This window comes from Anomalospiza imberbis, chromosome 3, assembly GCF_031753505.1.
Source record: "Anomalospiza imberbis isolate Cuckoo-Finch-1a 21T00152 chromosome 3, ASM3175350v1, whole genome shotgun sequence".
NCBI classification, from domain to species: domain Eukaryota; kingdom Metazoa; phylum Chordata; class Aves; order Passeriformes; family Viduidae; genus Anomalospiza; species Anomalospiza imberbis.
Genome location: NC_089683.1, coordinates 25457698 through 25480503, shown reverse-complemented (window position 1 = coordinate 25480503; position 22806 = coordinate 25457698). Strand labels below are relative to the sequence as shown.

At 41.7% G+C, this 22806-nt stretch overlaps 1 protein-coding gene and 1 long non-coding RNA gene across 22 annotated transcripts in view; one reads left to right on the top strand and one right to left on the bottom strand.

The window, feature by feature from the left end:
- DST (dystonin) overlaps positions 1-22806 on the top strand; it is a 291178-nt gene that overhangs the window by 13021 nt on the left and 255351 nt on the right. For 14 of the 21 annotated variants that reach the window (XM_068183693.1, XM_068183704.1, XM_068183692.1 and 11 more), the window contains exons 3-4: positions 3196-3384; positions 19230-19437. In XM_068183693.1, the coding sequence (XP_068039794.1) occupies positions 3196-3384; positions 19230-19437 (397 nt within the window). Of the gene's footprint in view, positions 1-3195; positions 3385-19229; positions 19438-20818; positions 20944-22806 lie in introns of those variants that run through there. The other 7 variants (XM_068183706.1, XM_068183705.1, XM_068183695.1 and 4 more) reach the window with 1 other exon arrangement.
- LOC137470417 (uncharacterized) lies at positions 10674-19332 on the bottom strand. Its single transcript, XR_010997042.1, has 2 exons — positions 19201-19332; positions 10674-13106 (listed from the first exon to the last, which is right to left on the bottom strand). It is a non-coding gene; the product is annotated as an uncharacterized lncRNA (long non-coding RNA).

Sequence of the window (22806 nt, the reverse complement as noted above, 5' to 3'; positions counted from 1 at the left end):
GACACAGCATTCACATGATACTGGAAACTACAAATTGTTTAATGGTGTTAGAGCAACCTCGTTGTCATATCCCTGTGATTTTAAAATCTCCAGCTTTTCCTCTGTGATTTGGTCTCAGGTGGGGTACTGTGCTTCCCTCAGCAATTTGTAACACTTTTCTGCTCAAGTCAACTGACTTGGCATCTAAAATAATGCTGTCTTTACCAAACAAATATCTGTGTGATTTCCATGGTTTTTATTTTGATTGCTGCATTAATATGATGTTTTTAATTCTAGACTAAACTGAGGGATAACACAGATGACACAAAAAGCTTCTGTTCATTTTACTGTTTAGAAGGAATCACCAGGCACTCTAATTTTGCACTCAGCATAGGAGTAGCAGCTTCCATATGTTACATCACTTTTAACTCTTGTCTTCATTTTTGTTTACCAAATTTTGAAATTTTCTGGATTTGCATCTTTGCTCTGGCAAAGTCTCATTGCAGGAATGAGTAAGCATTTTGGGATTTGGTCTGAGGACTCTGCCCTTGTAACATTATCTTTGTAGATACAGAATTTATTTTCCACCTGAAATCATGATCCTCTGCCTTTATCACATTATAATCCTCCTCACAGCAACTATTTGTGATACCGCAGGCAGATTATGACTTCAAGAGAAGAATGAGCCTCAGCAAACAGAAGCAGATGAGCTCTTAAAGAGATAAATCTCGCTTTTTCTTGCTAGTAATAAACAGCAAAAGTGAAAAAATATAGAAAATATCAAGGCAAAATGTTGTCTATAAACTGATTTTTCTGGAAATCACAGGTGACTTTTTCCATATTGAAACATAATAATCAATAAACCTAGAAATATTTTGAGGTGAAGCCACTTGGTGAGACAGACCCACATATTTAAATCCCTATTTGGCATGTGTTTCTAAGCACTTTTAGAGCTGCTTAGCTTCTATCAAATTCTTCTGTTACATAAACATACTTTCCCAAAGAGTTTTATCTAGCTAATGGGATGGGAGTGTGGTGAGGGAGCAGTGCAGGGTATATCACAAGGCTTTGGCCAGTGGCCCTCACATAAATAAACCATAATGCATTTAACATTTAGAAAATCTATTCTGATTTCAGGACTGGGAATAGATTTGCTGGGTGTTTTGATCTCTTAAAGAATATTTTCCACTTGCTGTGGAATAATCCGCGATGCACACTGGCATTTTTTTCTAAAAGAAAATTTCCAAGAGCAGTAAGCCGCGCTGTAGCAGGCTCCCTGAGTTCTATTTTTCCCTCTTATCCCGACTAGTCCCTAGTACCACGTTGAATGATACATTGTAAGTATATGTTAGCTATTTCACAGCGCAGAAAGAAAATGGGGCAATAAGCTTTCCCGCTGCAATAGTGTGGCAGGGTCTCAGATTTACATCTTTGAATGTTTGGAGATCCTCCTAGATCTGCACAGATCTGCTGGCTGCAGTGGCTTCCACTGTACTGCTTGCTTTGGTTGATATGGGCAGGGTCCTGCTTCCATTCAGACACGGGCTGTCAGGGTCTGCCTTACCTAAACTCTGAATGATTCCATTGCTTCAGTAGAGTAGGAGGGATCATAAAAGGGACTCAGGAAATATTGGCCGTACCTTTGCATCGTATGTATTGCACAGCCCTGATGTACTGCATACATGAACCTCCCAGACTGAGTAGATTTGGGCTCTATTTCTATTTCTATCCCTTCTCTCCAGTGTTCATGTGAGGAAGGTTGTTCCCTGGAAGTTACTTCACCTTTCCACTTCAACCTTTTTACATCATCTGTTGCATGCAATGTGTATCTATAGCACTTACTAGCATGTGTATGTAAATGTGTGTTTGTATCTTTTGGCTATTGAAGTGTATATTTACTTAATGTGGAATGCATTTAAATAATGAAGATAGCTGTTTGTCTGTCCATCTGAGTGTCCAGGACAGACACTGTTTTCCCTTACAGTCTTATGAACATTAGTGAAGGAAATCCAGTTTTCACAGAGCCATACTTTTAATTGTTTCAATTTACCAACATAACAGCATTTTAGCACAACTCTTCTGTGCTGATTTCCTAATTAAAACAACAACAAAAAAGGCAAAACAAATCACAAAACCCAAAAGCTAATGGAAGGGGGTAGCAAAAGAATAGCAGATTTATATGGAAATGTACTGCTCCCACTAGTTTTCTGCTGGCAGGAATTCAGGATATTTAGATTCACAGCATAGATTTCTGCAGTTTTATGTGAAATCTAACCTTGCAGAAGTTGGATTCTAAAATCTGGCTTTGTTGCATAAGGACTTCAGCAGGTATTCTACTAGAAGAAAAAAGAAAGAAAATTAGAAATTGTTGCATCTATTCTTGGTTCTGAAAACAAATATAGTCCTTAAACTCCAGACTGTCATTAAGGACAGATTTGGCTCACCTATTCTGAAAACTGATATGACTAAGTGAATGAATATGTACCACCTGGCCAAGTTTAATATCAACCAACATTGTATTCAGTACAAATGGCCCTTGTCAGCCTTGTGCATGCTCATGAGGGGACTCGGTGAAATGAGAGAATGCTCATTGTAAATGCTCTGCAGGTAGCAATAAAAGGATAGCATTATACATGTTGCCATTAAAGGAATTAAATTCTGTAAGGCCATGAGCCATTCTGGATGATGCTCTGAGGTTTTCCCAGAAAGCCTCTAAAAAGCATTTCTGAAGGGCAGCTTTTCCTGAGTTTATTAATTTGGCCAAATATACCTGTATTTCTGAGATTATATAATTGTTGCCACCTATCAATTTTTCTTCACTTTCATTCTCAGGAAAAAGTCCACGTTTTCAGCCCATACTCCCTAAAACAATTTCTCATGAGGCCAAGAATTAACCTGGAAAATCTTAATTATAAATTTTAAATTAGAACTTTTTAGTTATAAATAATTAAAAATGTGAGCTTATAAAGAAAAGCAACAGGACTTACTGCTGCTGGCTGTGTCTATAATACATATAATTGAGCAACTTAAATCAGATATGATATTAACAGCATTTGGCAACATCTCTTTATTGTTACATGCAGTTTATATGGACATGATATTAATTCAAGGTGAGCATGCCTGTACCTTGAGTTGTTAAGATCCAGTGTGATTTTGTGGTTGTTACACAGCTCCATTTTGAGATGCCAAACACGATGATTCCTTTTTCTCTTACAGGGCTTTAGATCAAGCCCTCGCCATGCCAGAAGACGAGTGACACCTCGCCTGGAGGAAACACAACCCATAGTGGAAGCTCACCACCTCAGTGAGCAGGAAACCTCTGTAAGGAAAAGAAAAATCAAGAAAAGCAGCCGAGTCCAACCAGAATTTTACCATTCTGTTCAAGTCACCCCAACTCGAAAACCTGTAAGTGTTCTACCTTTAGGGATAAATAGCACTTACCATTATAAAAGCACTTAGAGGCATGTAATATAATTCTAATTTTTGGGCTATTCATATTCTCTTCCTCAATTTAAAAACCTTTTCAGTTCTCATATTCAGCAGCAAATCCAAATAAAAGTTGGTAAGACTGTATCTAATGTTGATGCATAACTCTAAAAAATAATTCTGTTCTGAAGAGGGCTTTTTGAATTTTGATTTTTAAAATTTCTTATTTAGACTATAGACTATAATCAAATTAGATGTTAAATTTTATATTTTTATAGTGATATTACTTAACGTGTTTTTATAGCAATTGTGCATTTTATTTAAATTTCTTACTTAGATTTAACAGAGATGCTATGTACTGAACTAAATTTATATTAAATATCATTACTAGATTCAATTTTGAGATCTCTTCTACTTTATACAGTGTTTATAATCTTTCTGCTCAACAAAACTTAGATCAATCTCATAATTCTTTGCTCCTCAGCTAGAGTTACACACTGTTCTTTTAATACTGATAACCTACTTCTAGTATGGAAATATGACAGTTTGTTGAGACATACAGTTCCTAATATAAATTTGCATGAAGCCCTATTCTGTCCTGCAGGCATAATGCATTTCTCTCTTTAATGAGAGCTCATTGCTTTGACACATTTCCTGAAGAACTTTGCTGTGCCAGTGTTATGGGGCTTGAACAACTCTTATAATAAAGTCAGTATTACTAAAGAGGTAATTATTGAGCGTACCTTAGCCAGATTATCTTGAAGTTGCTGGAACCTGACTGAGCCTTCCTAGATTGGTGCTAACTAAGCACCAAGAATTAGCAGTGAGCTCTGAAAATGGTTTGAGGAAGCATTCCTTAGTGGAATTACATTGCCTGAGAGAACAAGCAACTTCTGCAAAGAAATCCATAGCTGCCAACAACTGCCAGAATTTTTACCTAGTATCTGAATTTGTTTCTCTTCTTTCACTTCACTAGTCCCCATTTTCCTCTGTTCTCTCATGCTTCTATTTATAGTTTATTTTACACTGCTTATGTTTTTGTGTTTAATTTGATCTGATGGGTTTGTCTTCTACTCTCCTTAAAGGATCTGCTCTCACTTTCTTCTCAACCATCTCCCTTTCACTCCCATCCTATCTTACTTTCTAGACTACTTTGTCTAGCTCTGTTACTCTTACTAGGCCTCTAGCCTCCCACCAGGCTCCCTCTGTTCATTATTCACTTCTGGTCCTTTCCCTGCTTTGTTGTCCTTCCTTCATCTCTTCCATCATCAACCCTTATTTTCCATATCACTCCTCTTGGTTTTTTTTTTTTCATTCCCTTTTTTGTTTGATTGTTCATATTTTTTCCCACGGTAGGCCTATGCCAAGGGTAAACCTGCCTGTCACTGCTGAATCTGTAATCAATTGCCACTGGTTACCAGCATTGGAAAAAGAGCATCAGTGCCACTGAATTAAAGAGCTAAAACTGTAGAGATGGTGTAAGCAGCAAAACAAGCTTGGAAGAATGGATTAGTTATGCTAAGAAAGCCCTAGTTTTTCCAAAAGTCAGTAACATGTCAGGGATTTAAGGACCAGCAAAATAAAAAATATAAGAATAGAAAATGCGCAGTGTTACTATATAACTTCACTTTTGTATCATTTAATGTGTCTGCCATGTCTGCTAAGATCTACCACTGTGTCCTAGGGTGTCCTAGGTTTCAATGAACAATAATAAATCCCAGATTTAGAGAAAACTTCTCTCATAAATGCTGTCACCATTATGTCACTTCCCTGAAATTGCTTTTGCAGTGTATCTTTTATACAGTTATATAGTACTTTTGATAGCTTTTCCTTCTACAGCTTTGATGAATGCACATTTCTACCAAAAAAGAATAAATTATCTTTATTATACTACAATCCAGAAAACACAAGTCACCAATTTAATTTCTCATGGACATTGTAAGTTATTTTGAGTGTATTATTAATGCCATGGTGACAGGGTGAGTAAGGTTTAAGCCATTGCCATGACAAATCACTGCAGTGTTGTGAAGTTCCAGGCAGTCACCAGGATGTCCATCCTGCAGTTTATTGCATTTTCTTCCCACTTAGTCTCAATGTCTTGAAGCTGAGAGACTTTTGACCTTCCTCTTTGTACAGTTTTACATTATTCAGTGCCAGAAATGCTCTTGTTAATCTGCATAATTTCTTTCCCCTTTCCCCCCCTGATATTCCTAGCTCTGCCCACTTGAACCACTCTAAATAAATAATCTGTTGTCTTGATGTTTACATTATGGCCATATTCTGCTGAGTCATCACTTTAATAAAGTTCTGTATGATATCTGCTAACCAGAAGATATAATTTCTCCTTATAAACCTGTTCTCCTTTTTGTTTTTTTTTTCCCTCCTCATGACTTTTTGTCCCCTTTTTTCTGAAAAGAATGGTATCTCCAAAATAACTATAAAAGAACCTTAGGGAATGCTTTTTCTTTGCTCCAGCAAAATTAAAATTCCTGAAATATGTTAGCCTGTTTTGTTGTCATATTAAGATATATGCATAAACACTTTTCAGATATTTCATTTAAGGCTTTGGTGGATATTTAGACGCTAGGCTTTCCTATTCTTCCTATGTTAGACTATTTTGTATTTGGTTGGTTTTGTTGTGTCTAAATCTTGTTTTGCAGTTTCCTAGCCTCTGCTATAATTATCTGAATTTGCTTGTATTATTTTTTACTTCCTGCATACCAATCTGAGATCTTTCCAGTATTGTTCCTTATCTTGTCAGAACTAGATTAGTTGTAATTGTTTGGATGGGAGTAATCCCGCTGAAGACAGTAATTACTCCACTTGAATATCTGCATGAGGAGATGTTTGCAGAAATAGAACATTAGTTTTCTCTGAAAATTTAATTGTTTTTTACACCTTCCAGGTTATTAATGGTGATATTAAATATATTTTGTGCTGATACTGATCCTTGCCAAACAAAGTTTATAAGCCATTTTCATTTTTATTTATCTTAATCTAGTGCAACATGAACATAGTGCTAAGGCTCCCCCTCGCAGGGCACATTGTTATATCTCATGCCCTCTAGGTCACCCTCTCATTAGTGGCTGTATTATTTGTGCTGACATTCTCTATAGGTGACAGTTTTACATCAGCTTCATGTGGAGGAGAGTCCAGATACATACTGCTGACATGTACTTTGAATTTGTGAACACAACGGAGAACTCTTGAGAACAAACAGAATTGTGTTTTTTAGGTTGGTGTCACTGCATGCAAGTCAAGGGAGTGTTTCATATTGCTCATTTCACAAACTAGGTACCTGATTCTGTTATATTTTCTGAAGGTATGGAAGGATGTGCAAAAATCTCTTGTGAGCGTGCTGCTGCCTAGCAATATTTCTCCAGGGCAGATTTTAAACTGAGGGTTCTATTACAAGCATTTTGAAAACATTATCTATATTTTAAATAGTGCTTCTGCTCTGAAGCAAAGTATAAAATGCAGCAAGTTATTAATAGGTGGCCATGAGCTTGTGTAAACATATGTGGCTCCTGAGCTGTGGGGTCAATTAGGTGTATAGTTCTGCCAAACAATATTTGTATGACTATGAACATAATTGAAAAGAGATGCTGTCAAAGAAGCATCTTTTGACATCTCCATTGTTAAACAATTTGAAGAGCTCCTAAATGACTCATGCAGCCACCAGGATTATTTACAATCATGACATGGAGTACCAAAATTTGCACTTTTGTTTGTCATGATCACTCTGAGACATGGTAGATGAGACTGCAGAAACAGGGTGATAAATAAACCTGTTTTCTTCACTTTCAGATATGAAAGCCCTTTTCTACTCAAAAGCCTTGTACTTTACACATCCAAAGATGATCTATTTTGCCCCAGAACTGTAGCAACAGCATGTATTGAAGTGAGTAGCTAGTGAATATTGTTACAAAGAAAAGTATCTCTGAAATAACCTACACAGAATAAAATGATGACAAATAATGATCTCAGAAGCACTGCTGATTGTACGTATTCCTCAGGGTCTCCTAATTTACCTGTTTCTAATTATTTAAGGACTGGCCTTTGCTGAAGCAATTTAGGTCCTCAGGAGTGGGTGCAGCATCACTACAAGTCATTACAAGGAAAACAGAGAAAGGTCAGATGTCTGAGAGGTCACACGTGAAAAAAAAAACAATGTGGGCAGCTTATTTTGGCTCCACTAAAACTAATCCCATGGCCAAAGTGAAACTTGCACTATGAATACCCTGATAAAGAAACAATGAAAGCAAAGTTTGATCAATTTTTAATGCATGTAAAACCATAAGCTGTCCCATTCATGGTCTTTTCAGCTATCCTGGTTTACTTATATGCTGTGTTTAAGCCTTAGAACTTATGGGAAGATCAGTATTAGAATTCTGTCTGAAAAACACTTAGGGTTTTTTTTAAATATCTGATACCAAATAATTTATAGAAGTTCCAGAAGTCTCTTATTTCTGACACCTTACTTGAGAATAATTTTTTTATATGGATAAAGTTGTTCTACAGGGCCCTTTAGGAGTTTTTAATATGTCTCATTAAATAGTATTAATTTCATTAATTTCCATTTATTCTTACTCTGATGTTATGTACTAATTTTCCAGTACCACTATGTCTTTTACCTGCTATTTGAATGGCCTAAAACATATGAGATACAAATATTGCCCCTCACTCTGCACAAGATGTGGTTATTTCCAACTATTAGCTATTTAATCTGTAGATTGCATTTGTATCTTCTTTCTTTTGGAGACATCTGCTCATGGTGGATTGTGTCTCTTGTGAATTGCATTTAGAAGCAAACTTGGCAAAACATTTTCATGCCATCTTTCACTTTCAGCATTTTTATTAACATTATATTAACGTTCTCAAACGTATGGCCAAGCTGTGAGCTGTCAGATTCTGCACACACGTGTGCACACACACATGCATGGGTCCTCTCTCAGGACAAACTGAGCAAAGCCTTAATGAACAAACACAGGGAACATGTGAATCCATATAAAAAGGGAAATAAGAACTGCATTTTTTTCATTTCTAAGACAGGTATAGTTTAGCCTGGCATGCAGCTAAACATGAACAGCACCATAGAACTGCTTGCTCACTCCCCCCAGTAAGATGGGGAAGAGAATAAGAAAAAGGTAAAACTTGTGGCTACAGAGAAGATTTAATCAGACCGAAAAGGAAGGGAAAATAATAAGAATTACGAAACAATGTACAAAACAAGTGATGCCCAATGCAGTTGCACAGCACCCGCTCACCGACGCCCAGGCAGTCCCTGAACAGGAGGCTGCCACCCTCAGTCAGCTGCCCCCAGGTTTGTTGCTCAGCATGATGCCATATGGTGTGGAACATCTCCTTGGTCAGTTGGGGTCAGCTGTCCTAGCTGTGTCACCTCCCAGCTGCTTCTGCTGGCAGGGCAGCATGACAAGGTGAAGAGTCACTGATGTAGTGTCAGCCATGCTCAGCAGTGACTCAATCATCAGCATGTTATCAACATTATTCTTATCTTAAATCCAGAACACGACACTGTACCCGCTACTAGGAATCAAAATAACTCTACCACAGCTGAAACCAGGACAAAGACTTAAACAGTATTGATGGGGATTTTGAGAAGGTCCTGACAGTTTATTAGGTGATGGTTTCATAAAGTTTTTAACAAGATTTAAGCATCTGGCCATCTTAAACATTAAAAAAAATATCTCAAGGAACCTATTTTAGGTGCACAAGATCTTGCAAATTAATGCTAAATCCAGTCATGTTTGAAATGAAGAGAAAGCTTTCAGTGGCCATTAGGTTGACTTTGAAATGAGTTCTTTTTCCAAGAGACTGTTTACATCTCTTTTTTGGACTGCTTTTATGGCTTTTCTTATAGCAAGTAACTCCTCACTGATAAATTCTTCATAAACAGTTTTGCCCAGAGAGTTCATTTTCCCGCTGTTCTTGCAGCTTCTCTGACCTCCTCCCTTGCTGCCTGCTCCCTATTTCCTCTTGGCTGCTTTTCCCTCTCCACCCTGCAGCTCATCCATTTCGTTACAGCAATTGCCCGTTTCTTCCACTCCTTTTGCCCAGCTCCTAGGCAGTTTAGGTTTTGAAGGGATTCCTTAAAGGTGTATTGCCATGACTTTCACTAGGCCCTGGAGGTGATTGCACTACTATTTTAAAACTACTTTTTTCTAAAACACAATAGTGATATGTTTAGAATTAGATCTGGGATTTAAAATCATAATTGTCTTTCTAGTGTTTTTTTCCCTATACATGAGTTACTACAACTATTAAGCATAGTACAAAAGAAACAAGTTAATTGCAATAGGGCTAATAATTGGTAGCACATGAATGGAAAAAGACACAAGAAATAAGCATAGCAGTAACAGTAAAAATCTGTATTTAGAGCACCTTAACTGACTTCACTGCTAGCTCTTACTTGGAGGGCTAAGATCAGTTGAATTGATTGTCCCCTATGCTGACAGATCATGCTTGTTTTGAATATATTTACTTAGATTTAAAGTTACGTGGTTGAAAATTGCATGAAATCTGTTATTTTCCGTACGCCATTGCAGATTATCCTGTACCTGTGGGCAAAGCTCTCTAATATATCAGGATTTTTCTTGATAGTGGGTTGATTAAATACCATTTTTATTTTGTCTGAGCCAACTTTCACTCCCAGGGCAAATGCTTATTTAGTGAAAATGGGATGAGAGCTTAAACCAGTCTCTCTTCCATCTAAAGTGTTCAAAGAGGGTCAAAGTGCACCCTTCACCCTTGGAGCTGAAGCTAACCTGCTACTAAATTAGAAGTGAATGAGAGAAAATATTCTTCAAATGTTGTACCTAAGACATAGAGTTGTGAAACTGGCTTGATTTTTTTTTTTTTGCCATCATAATTTTGCCATGATTTCTATTAACTGGGATTTTGTGTTCATTGATAAATTTTTACTACATGCATGCAGCATAGCCTCACTGGAAAATTAAATTTTTGGCAGTTCATAATTCTTCTTTTTTTAAAGCCCAGTGTCCTTCTGGGAGAGCTAGTAATAGAAACCTAAGCTGATAAAATGTGCTAGCAGTCTTAACTGTAAGAAAAAAAATGTTTTATGTATGTGATTATAAATGGTAAATTCTGTACAGTAGCTGAAAGCAGGTTAAAAAAATTAATCAGCTCTGATCTTATTGATAGTGTTGTTATTGATAGTGTTGTTTGCACAACTTAAAATGACCAGTAATTGTCTCACAGATGCATAGTAATTATAGTCTAAATGCAGATGTTTCCTTTTCCTTTACTGCCACAAGAGTCACTCTTCAGAGTTGTATTGTGTAACATCCTACTTTGGAACATAAAAGTACATCTTTATATAGCAAGGGACTCCCTTATCCATTTGTATTTATATATAACAGTACACATGGGTATGATGTTGAAAGAATAGTTTGGCAGAGGCAAGTGTTCTGATCTTATCAAGCACTGGAATTAAGGTTCCACGTGCAGCTTTAATTCAGTGGATTATGCATAAAGCCTGTATGTTGTCATACAGGCTTTAATTGTATGATGGTGTACTGATTTTTCACAGGATGTACTCTGTATTCATCATGGGGTGGAATTGCTCTTAGGATGACTCTTATGTGTAGGAGTTCTGCAGAAGTTGTAAAGTGTATAAATGAATAAAACAGGAGATTGCAGGAAGACAGAGGATCTCTTATTTCTTTAAAAAGAGTGAGTGCTGCTTTGGAGATTGAAGGGTGGGCACAGGGTCACTAAATAAGCTGAGCAACAGGTTTAAAACATTTTTTTATCTTCCAAGTTCTAAGTACCTGAATCAAAGCATGTAGCTGGGTTTATAGAAGTTCTTAAGCTGCCATTCACCACTGAATTCTTTGTGTACCGTAGTCTGAGTATTATTGACATGTAATATTAATAGCTTTTAAAAGTCAGATCCCTGGTATCTCAATTTGACCTAGGTAAAAAAAATTGACCTCCTGGTTTAGTTTGCATCCTGTGTAATGGGAGTGAAGCAGTCAGATACTACTATAGTGATGAGCACCAAAAACCAGTCTAATAAATAATAGTTCCTTCTTCACACTAGTATTTGACTAGCATGAAGAAAGTGAAGTTCTAGGGCTGCCCATTGAACTGAGGATAACAAACAAAATACTGAATAACTGTTTGTGGAGTAAATATCACCCACCATTTGCACTAAATAAGAGCAAAACTTTTATTAAGAAAATTACTGAGGACATAATAGTATATGATCACGTCATTATGACTGCATTGTAACATACAAATAAACAGGCTAAACCAAGGCTGCATGGTGAACTTTAATTCTGGGATTTGGTAACATTTTAGTACTTAACTTTACAGCCTTAACAAAAGTATTTTAACAGGAACTTTAATTTCCTATTGCTATTAAAAACAAAGTGGAAAAACTCAGCTGTGTAGCTCATTGGCAGGTTTTGACACTTTGCCTACAATATGGAAAATTCTGTTGGATTTCAGGGAGAGACTGATGGCATTTGTATTCCTCATATGAATCAGTAACACAGGGGAGGAGGTATTATTTTTCTAGAGGAACTCTCAGATATTTGCTAATGGCTGGAGTTGGGGTGAAATTTCCCTTTCCTTCCAGGCTTCTCAGGGCAATGAGCTTTCCTGTGCTCATTCTTCCCAAGTGTGGCTGTTTCTGCCATGTCTCCTCCAGCCTGCTCCTGACCTGCCTCTGCCAACTCCTTCCTCACTGTCCAGTCCTCACTCCTCTGCTGACCTTGGCCCTTCTGGTCTTGCTCTGCCAGTTCTTGTTTCACTCCTTCATGTCACAGCCCTTCCCAGGTTCTCCTGGTCAGTCCTCTCATTGCTCCAAGGCATTTGTTCAAGTTGTCTCCTTGATTTCTGTACCCCCCTGCGGTCCCTGGTTGCCTACTCCATTCCTTGGCTCTTGTCCGTCTTCTCTGAAACCTTCTCACACACAGTTCATACCCTCCTTGTTCATTAAACTGCCTTGTTCAAAGCCTCTTGCAGAGGCAGCTCCAGTTTCATGCCAGCATGTTAGATCCTTAGCTCTCCCCCAGTCTGCTTCCTCCAGCATTGATGGTTACTAATCCCAACAGTTACCCTGCAGGTCCATTTCTCCTGTAGTCCTTATCCAGAGAGTCTGCTGCTCCCTTGAATGCTTTCCAGCTGCAGCTCCCAGACTCTGTCAGTCTGTGTTTGTCCCTCAGGCTCTCAGTGCCAGTGTATTTCTCCAGCCCTTTCCTGCAGCATGCCGGTTCCGGTGTTTGTCCTCTCCACATTCACATCACACGGCTTCTTCCTCTCGCTGGCTGCGCATGGCTGAGCGAGTCACGGAAAGCATAAACGAAAAGTCTCCTGCCTCTCAGGTCTGGTGCCTGCCTTGCCCTGCTCTCCATGCCTCTTGTCCACATTGCCATCAACCTGAAATCATGGCAAGCAATGATTAAATGCAAAGATTAGTTTTTCTTCTGGATCTCCAAGCTGGAAGGATCCTGGTCAGCTCCTTGGTGGGGATGGTAGGTGTCCCTAAGTGTGGAGGTAAGAGCTGTGAGGGCGAAATTTGCTTGGTCATTCTGTGATGGTGGGGTATTGGTCTGGCAGATCTGAAACCCCTGAGAGACTTTTTAGGGGATGCCAGTCTGAAGGGATTTTTCAGAGATGATACATTGAAGACATTTTAGTTGAGAAATTTGAACCTTGATTTAAAAAGTCTGGCAAAATAACATTGGTAGTTACCTAGGAATAGTTAAATCAAACTATTTACCTTTGCAAGGAACAACTAATAGTAGGTGAGGAGAGATTAAAAGAAGTTCAATTCCTCAGCAAAACCAAAAGAAGGTGAGAGGAGATAGAATGCAAGCTATGGATACACTGGGGAAGCAGAAAAGGTTATTTAAGGAAATGAACCTTGTTGTTGCAAAAAAACCCCAAAAGACCAGGAATAAGGTTGAGGTGGCAACTAGAAGATCCCTTGTAATCAAGACAGCAGGAAGTTCTGCAGCAGTTTTCCTGTCAGAGTAGTGAGATCAAACACAAACTTTAAAAGCTTTACTTTATACTCCCTGATGCCAGGGGTAGCAGATGATATTTATACCTCAAAGACTTATCACTCTGACAAATGTAGACAGATTTTTAACAAAGATGGCAAAAGACTTATGTCTAGCTTAAAGCATATTCATATTTGAAGCATCCATCCTAAAGTTTATAGTCTTCTCAAAAAAGATCACTGGGATTTCTTTTAGTGTTTACAAATATCTACTGGATGTTTTCATAATCTTGCTCTCAGGCTTCTCATCCAGCTTTGACTAAAAATTTTCAAGAAAATTAAACCTTGGGAAGGAAATATTTTCAAGAAAACTTAACATTAAGAAACTAAAAATGGATTTTATAAGAGAAAATATCAAAATTTAATTATTAAAACTGGTGTGTGTAATTGTAAGAATATGTATTTTCAAATAGTTTAATGTTGATTGATTGCTGGATCGAGTCTTCAAATTTAGTTCTAAAACACGAATGATAGAATAAACACTGAATGCTTATTTCCATCTTCTACCTTAAGAAAGAAAGAATGTAAGTTCTCTCTACAGAGCAAGTAGATATTGCCTTGATGTTTGAAAAGCCTACCTGTTTACAAAGACAATTTAACATAGAGCCAGACCCTGGATGATCAGGAGTTTCAGATTTAGTGTATTTGCCATCCAGCTTTCTGCTTATTTTTTATGACATTAAAGACAAACCCAGAAACTCTGTAGTAATTTTCCTATTTCCTGATAACATAGGTACTTGGAAGTATGGATGTCCTCTTAAATGAGTGGCACAGAACCAAAGAAAAATATTAATTTCCTATGTCTGCATCTCCATTGGTGATTTTTTCTTTAAGTTCATCATCACTGGCTTTACACTGTGCTTGTTTGTACTTTCATTTGTGTGTTTTGAATTTCGGTCATTTCTGACAACATGCAGTCCCAAGGGACTAACATGAGCCTGATTACATACATTGGATGTTTTGTATTCTGCATTGCATTATCATCTACTCAGGTTAAAGTGGTAAAGATTTACTAATGGGAACATTGAATTGCCCTAGATTTTGCCTTTAGTTTGTTAAGTTATTTTACTTTAAAAGTTGATCCACTTTAATATCATTCAGTCTGGGATGTTAAAGGACAAAAATAGCCATTTGCTTTCAATTGATATTTTAAATTATTTTAAATTAGAAGGAAATTTGCTGAAACATGCTGAGTAAAATCATTATTCTAGTGCTTCGTTTCTGTTGATATTTATCCATTTCCTGCAATGAGTATAATAAAAGAAAAAATGTATATTCCAGGAATTCTGAGATAGTTTAGTATAAGTGAAATATAAATAACTCATAACTAAACTGAAAATTAAATGTCAGTCAGTGTTGACCTGTACTTCCCACAGCTTCCAAAAACCAGCATGAAAGGACTCACTGCAGTGGACACTCTTCTTAAAGATAAAATGTGAAAGTATAAACTGTTTGATTAGAATTCAGCTGGCTGGCACAATCTCTGATGTGTCATAGGGTTGGGGAATTTTTGTAATATGAAGATAATTTGGTATCAGCCTTGCAGCAGATTTTCCCAGCTGGTTTGCCTGACCGAATTTAAAACCTGACCTCGGCTAATGCTTCTTCCCCCAGGAATGGCAGTGTACAGTCCCCGCTGTTCTTGACCCTTTCAGCTCCTATTTCCAGGTGGCTTACCTGATCTCTGGTGGCGTGCAATACTCTGCACCATTTGCCAGCTACACCATCTTCCACTCAGTTTCTACTTGATCTTCTGCAGTGCCTCACCTATGACAAACAGCAATTCTTTCCCTCCTCAGGGGAAATCATGCCTTGGAACTTGGCCCTCTAACAAGAAGTGTACTAAATGCTTCTTTGAAATCATCGCCGTTACTGGAAACCAGCTCGCTTTTACAGCACGGCTGCCAGCCGGACTCTCAGGCGGCTCCTGCAAATCCCGATTTGGTGGAAGCCCGCCGGCAGCGGCAAAGGGAGCTGGGCTCTCCGCTCCCGGGACCCGTGTGCGCTGCGCACCCCCGTGCGGCACCGGCAGCGAACCGTGCCACGGCAATCCCGGCTTTGGACGCTGCCAGCTCCGCTTGGCTGAGCTCCCGTGAGATGCAGGGGCTTCGGCGCCCTGAGTGCCCCGCGCAAACGGCGCTGCAGCCGCAGCCGCTCCTGCGGAGCAGCGGCGGGGGCTGCGGAGAGGCCTCCAGCCTGCTGAGCAGCAGCAATGCGCAAGCGGAGGCAGAGAACAAGCAGCCGTAGCAACTGCGCTGTGACCTTACAGGCCTTCAGGCTAAGAGCAGTCAAGCCCTGCCACTTGCTAAGTCCCTAAGAGTAGGCTAAGTAAGGATGATTAATATTTTAGGGGATATAAAAGACACTTCACTCACGTAGCCCCCCCAAAAAGAATTGTGTATTATTAACTGGTGTTTTTCACTTGCACACAGCTATGTCATTTATACAGAAATAACAGAAGTGCCTCACATATTTTAACAGAATCTTTTTAACAGAACTTTTTTTTTTTTTTCCCCCACGTGTTGTCCTAATGGGCCAGGAACTTTTTTCAGAATAGCACAGATGTTCTGCATTATTTCCTATTTTTTAAACTGCTTAATATGTTGCTCTGATAATGGAATGCTTATTTGGGATTTACAACTCTGTAATGGAAAATGTGTATGCTAGAAACATAGAGTTCAGTGGGATGAGTGTGCAAAAGAGATCATTTACAGAATTTGTATCAAAGCTGTTAATTTACTCAAGTAAAGTTGTTCAGTTCATTATAAACACCTTTGGAATAGCAAAGTAAAAATACCTATGTGCTCAATATTTCTGTGTACATATTACTCAGAAGTATCTCCATTCTGAATAAGAAAGTAGAATGTAATTAAGTTAGAAGTTGACATTTCTTAAAGTTTTCCAGATTCTGTTGTTTGAAAAATTCCTTTCTGAACTTCCTACATTGCACTGAAAATGAAACAACATGGTTCTTGAAGAGTTAAAAAGCTGAAGTGGGTTTTGATTATTCATTTGGTTACTGCATGTATCATTTAAGGTAGGATAACCTAAAAGTAGATAGCTAGTTGATAGATGCCAAAGACTGTTCTACCATTGTCTGTTCAGTTTGATTCTCATAAAATATGAGTGGAATCTTCTCACACAGCTTATCTTCCAGTACTGTAGCAAAGCTGACTAAAAGGCAGACGCCTTTTCCCTAAAACTGACATCTCAGTAGACAATTTGCAAATGGTGCAAAATGAACAACCACTCAACAGTGCTTTTGGCTTCTACAGGTAGGAGGAGATGCTATGAAATATAAAAATGGGCTATGAAGGCCTCTTTTGAAAAAGGAAACCCTACTGGATAAAATTTATAGCTTACTTTCAAATATAAATCTGAGAGTTGAGAGACCTTCCCCAAAACTTCAATAGCAATTTCTCTTGTACTTTGTTCTTGCATATTTCAGGCTGCTACATAAATACTAACGCACTATTGCTATAGCACCTCACAACACTGTGTTTGGTCTCTTTCCAACTTTCATATTATAAGCTAGAAATGCAGAAGGTGAAAAAGATGGAAGTCAGAATCTCTCTCTGTGGGTCTGTGTGATCCAAAGACATTGAGGGTTGCTGATCAGCCAAAGGAAGGTACAGGCCTGAAGCAGGATGTCCAGAGCTGGGATTAAAGGCAATACTTTCTCTTCTATGGCAAAATCTGGAGCGAAGGACAGGCTCAAAGGAACCTAATCCCTGAGTAAGCGCATGAGGGGCCCTGGTAGCCCCAGCTGGTACAGCAAAGTGCCCTGCAGCAAGCTGAGCACTTCCAGCTCTTATCAGGAAGACACCTATATGTGACCATCCTGCTTTATGAGATCCAGTTTTAGCTTATTATACAAACTGACAGCAAAATAGTTTCTGCACTAAAACTAATTATGAAGGAAATCTGCGCTGGTATCAGACATCTCATGTTTCTGTTTTTCTGCATTTACCTTTTGCTCTTTCTACATCACAATACAGGGAACAATAATTCAGTTAATTGGTTTTATGTATTCATTCTCTCCCTCACAACTTGCAAGTTTCAAACTTCACCATGGAGTACTTTACAAGGAAAAAAGAGAATTGGGATAGAAATGAAGAGGGTCAGAAGGAAAAAAAACACAAATAAGTGATCTCTTCTTATTATAACAGATTATTTACCTTTATATTATTTTTTACTTTTATGCAGAACAAAGAGTGCATCATGTTGTTTCTCTGGATTATGCAGATTCTGAGTTTTAAATGGGTAAAATACCCCCCATGGGAGCTGGCAGTAAAAAAAACCAAAATCAATCAGACAACAACAATATATTTTATCAGATCTCAATCACTGTACAAATTTCTTTTTTAAGAAAAGTTACCCTTTAAGCCCCTTTATAGAAAAAAACAAAATTGAGAAAAGGGCTACAATACAAGCCTAAAATACTATCTGGTTTAGTATCAAATCTGGAATCCAGAATGGCTGAATGGGGCTGTTGCTGTGCAACAAAATATGCTGGCTTTAAGCTGAAAGAGGGTAGATTTAGATTAGATATAAGGAAGTAAGCTTTCGCTATGAAGTTCCAGTGAGGCACTGGAACAGGTTGCTCAGAGAAGCTGTGGAAGTGCTCAAGGCCAGGTTGGATGGGGCTTTGTGCAACCTGGTCTAGTGGAAGCTGTCCCTGACCCCAGCAAGGGAGTTGGAACTAGCTGGTCTTTAAAGGTCCCTGCCAACTCAAACAATTCTGTGAGTCTATGATTCTACTACACCTGTAAAAGTTGACAACAGCGCACACCTAAAAATTAAAATAATTGGATGAGCATCAGGTTGCACTTTTGAAAGGCTGTAACAGTAGCTCCCACATGAAATGACAAATCAAACCTATAATTTTCTTGTCTCATGCCTTGAAGAAACCACAAATTCCTTCAATCAGAAAATACAGAGCAAAAGTAATAGCACCTTGCTATTGTCCATTGTGTCCTGATAACGTGTTTAATGATGTACCTTAAATATCAGCATGGCGCTGAACTGTTACTGTTCACACATCTCCGTTTCCCACTTTACCATAAACAGGGAAGCAGACATGGCAGCAGTCCTCCCCCTGCATCAGTGTTTATTTACGTTTCTGGAAGAGCTCTTTTTTGAGTAGCTGAGAAGCCTAAAAGTGGATGTAGTCTATGCGTGACCGAAGGCTGCCCATCGTGCCCTGCTGCCCGAAGGGGCTGCTCCGAGAAATCGTATTCCTTCCTTCCCTCCTCCCCTCCGTCCCCGTTAGCCAGCCCGCCTTGGCTCCCGGCGGGCCCGGGTCTGTCCCAGGGCGGATTTACCAGTAGCTCGGTGATGGCAAGTCTTCCCCTTGTCCTGGCGGGGGAGCCAAACACCTTCGATCTGTAGCCGGGAAGGTTGGTGGTGTTTTTTTTTTTTTTTTTTCGGCTGTTGTTGCTGCTGGGTTTATTGTTGGGGAAGTGGGAGGCTCATTTGCGAGCTGGTTGACCAGCCGCAGGCCACGGCTCGCTCTACCCCGACATCCCTCCAAATGCACTCCCGCTAAAGACCAGCTAGTTTTTGGAGGATCGCCCTGGGCACGCCGCACACGCACCCTCTTCCCCCTCTAAATTCACACCAATGGTGAGCGGCGGCCCTCTCCCCTATCCTCCTTTCCCCGTGAGATGCTTTTCCACGCCACGCGGGGCGGGTATTCGCCGGCGCCACCTGAGGCCCTTCGTCCCGAGCTGCTCCCCACGCACCCTGTCTGTCTGTCTGTCTCCCCGTGCAGAGCTCCGGCAACGCGTCCTACCGATGCTCCATGTCGTCCTCCGCCGATTTCTCCGACGAGGAGGACTTCAGCCAGAGGTCGGGGACGGTGTCGCCAGCGCCGGGGGACACGCTGCCCTGGAACCTGCCCAAACACGAGCGGTCCAAGCGGAAGATCCAGGGCGGCTCGGTGCTGGACCCCGCCGAGCGGGCCGTGCTGCGCATCGCCGGTAAGGCGCGGTCGGGGGCGGCCGGGGACCAGAGGGACCAGACCCCGTCCCTTCTTTTTCAGAGCGCGGCCCCGCCGGGCGGTGACTAAGCTCTTTGGCCGCCTTTTCCGGCTGGGTGAACTGATGCGTGTGGATGGCGAGCCGAAACACGCGCAGGTGCGCCTATTAAACTTTCATTCGAAAAGGCATCAGCGGCCGGGGGCTGCAGCCGCGGCGGGGGGCGGTTCAGCGGGGCCGGCGCTTTTTTCGGCCCACAAGGCCGAGGCAGCCCCCGGCAGCCCCGGGTGGAAGCGGCGCGGACCGCCCGCAGCGCGGGGAGAGGCCGCGGCGGCCGATGATGCCCCGCGAGGGGCGGGGGACCGGGCGCCGGTCTTTGTCCGCTCGGGGCCGGGGCTGCGCTCGGGGTGGACGGGGACCGGAACGCAGCCGCCCCGGTGTGCCGGAGGCGCCGACGGACTCTGGTCCGCGGCCCGACGACAATTTATTTCGAAAACAGGGCGGAGGCCCGCATCACCCTGGCCAAAGCTGGAAAACGCCTGTAAATGAATCCCGGAAAGATGCGGCGGTCCTCAGTGCTCCCTGAGGACACCGCTGTTGTTCTCCCCAACCATCGCGATTATATATGCGTCTCCGTGGGTCCCTCCTGGGACAACATTTCCCAGAGTAACCCATCCTAGCGGCGCTATCAGCGGAGGCAGCGCTGCGGAGCCGGGCTCCCACCAGCCGCAGGATGCAGCCGCGACTGGGGGGGGTTGCGGAGCCGGCCGGCCGCCCGCGGATCTCGCCGCCGCCGCCCCCAGCGGGCAGGGTGCGCAGGACGGGCAGGCCCGGCGGGCCGGGGGCAGAGCAGCAGGGACCGCACCGGAGCGGGCCCGGCGGTGGGGTCAGGGCCGGGGGACAGCGGGGGAACGCAGGCGCGGCGGTGACACCTGCGGCGGGGCCGCGTCCGCCCCGCCCCGCCTCTCCGCCGGGACTGCGGGAGCTCCCGGCCCCGCTGGCTGCCGGCTTGGGGTCCCTCCCCGCTCGGTCCCTGCCCGTGAGTGCAGTGTCCCCACCGGCCCCGGCCGTGTTGCAGGCGTCGCGTCCCCGCCCCGGCAGCCGCCACCCTCCTCGTCGCGGGGGGAGGCGGGCGGGAGGCGGCGGTAGAGCTCGCCGGCCCCGCAGGCGGTGCCTTGGCCACGGGGCTGGAGCCGGGGTCTGCGACGGGGAGGCGGTGGCTGCCGGCGGGCTGGTGCCGCCCCTCCGCTCTCCGAGGGGCGGCTACCGAAACCCGAGCGGCCGCGGGGGCGTTTCCTCGGCCGGGCTGGCAGCGCCTCCCCCCGCCCGCCCCCCGCCGGCTGCTGCCGGGGCTTTTCTTGTGCTATCTCCAAAGCCGCCGGCCGCACGGGCGGGCAGGGCTGGGCTAGCTGCCGGCCATGGCTGGCTACCTGTCCCCCGGCGCGTATTTCTACGCCGAGGAGCAGGAGTACCTGCAGGCCTACGAAGATGTCCTAGAGAGATACAAAGGTAGGGCAGTGCTCCCCGCGCCGTGCCGCCGCACCCGCCCGGCCGCTCGCCCCGCCGGGTGTGGCGACTGCGGACCCGCGAGGCGCTGGCGGCCAGGTGGGGAAGATTGGTGGCCCCGCGTCCCTGAGAGGATCGGTCTGGGGGGAACGGACGTGGGCGGCTTGTGCGATAGATATAAATAACGTGTCACCTCACCAGTGTGTGACAGGCGCTCTGGTGTGTTTAAAAGTCGCTTTTTCGAGTGCAGTGCGGATACGGGGATTTATGTCTCGATATGCATTCATATTTAAAACTTCGGTTTATTTTTACCTATTTATTTATTTATTTTTGACTAGGGCAAAGAATTAGCTCAGTTCGTGTAGCACCTTAGTTTTTTCATCGAATACAGAAAAATAAGCAAAAAGGCATTTATCATGGTGAAGATGCATGCAGCTAAATTAATCCTGCTAGAAATGTAAATTGCATTGATTTCTTAGGGACACTGGGATGGAAGGGATGGTTTGGATGATTCACTGCTGTTTTTCAGTACATTTGCTAGTACTAAATCTGAAGAAGCTTATCAAAAGTGTTACAGCTTTGATTTTAATCCAAGTGCAAAAGGGATGGAGTTAACTCTTCACACTGAACCTTCATCTCCGAAATAGTTTTTACAGCATGTCACAGCATATGCTGACATTTGCAGTGCTGAGTCCTTTTGTAATGTTAGGGAATAAGAGGTTAGGTTTCATATCTGAAGTTTATCAGCTGTATGTCTTCAATCAGTCCTGAAGATTTTGGTTAAATGGTTTCCACTGATGGGAATGGGAGTGGCATAGTTTAAGACAGCTTGATTTGAAGATACTGATAATTGATTTTATTTATTCTGTGTTGTTAGTAGCAGTGTTTTGAATAATAAACCCTCAACAGATGGTTATTTTAACTATGAGAACTTGTTGGGTCTGAGTGTACCTCATACTGGTGTCACTTGCAATTTCATGTGTCATTAGCAGTATTGACTAATGACTCCTTTGTGTCTGTTGCCCATTGTGTCAATGCAGCAATGGAGCATGTGCACCGTTCCTGTATTCAAACGCATTAGTGCATTTTGGTTGAGAAATAATTGCCGTTTGATGATTGCCATCATCTTCAAAACCACGTCTTTATTCCATTCTCTCCTTTCTCTTTAAGTCCTCAATTTCTATGCAGCTGATCTGAGTAGTGCAAAATTTTGGAGCTAGTAGGCTGTTTACTTTTAAAATAAACACTGAGAAAGCTTGTTTTCCTGCTTTGGATCACCTTTTATTTCCTGCTAGAATTAGGTTTAATAAGGTTCCTTCTCATTCTAATTACTTGCTTAAAAACCTGGGAAAGAGATTAGGCCCAATTTCCCCTATTTCAATGGGAGTTTTATCAGGAATGGGAATGAAAGGTCTGGTTTTTATAGGGGGGAACAATAGGATTTTAATTAAATAAACTCTGAAAGCTAATTTACATCTCTGTAAGAAAAAAAACACTTTGTGCATGTATTTGAGTATATCTCATTGTGGGGGTAACACAAAGTCCATTTATATGCCATTTTTCAGTGACCCCTGAATCCTGAAATTATTTGGAAGGATCCAATGTCTGTTGTCTTAGTTTTTAGTGTCATATTTTGTATATCGGTGTGCTGTGTTTTGGTGCTCAAGATAGACTTTATTAAGCTATTTGGAGCAAAGGTAAAAGTTTGGACTTGTTTTAATTAAGATGTATTGGAAATCTGGAAAGCACATTACTTTCTAAAATGTGTTTTCAAGCCAGTCATGATTTCCCATTTGAGTCCCAGTAGTATGACTTCACTACAGCGATTGTTGTTCTGATGATTTGCTATGGGAGCTGATCTAATCA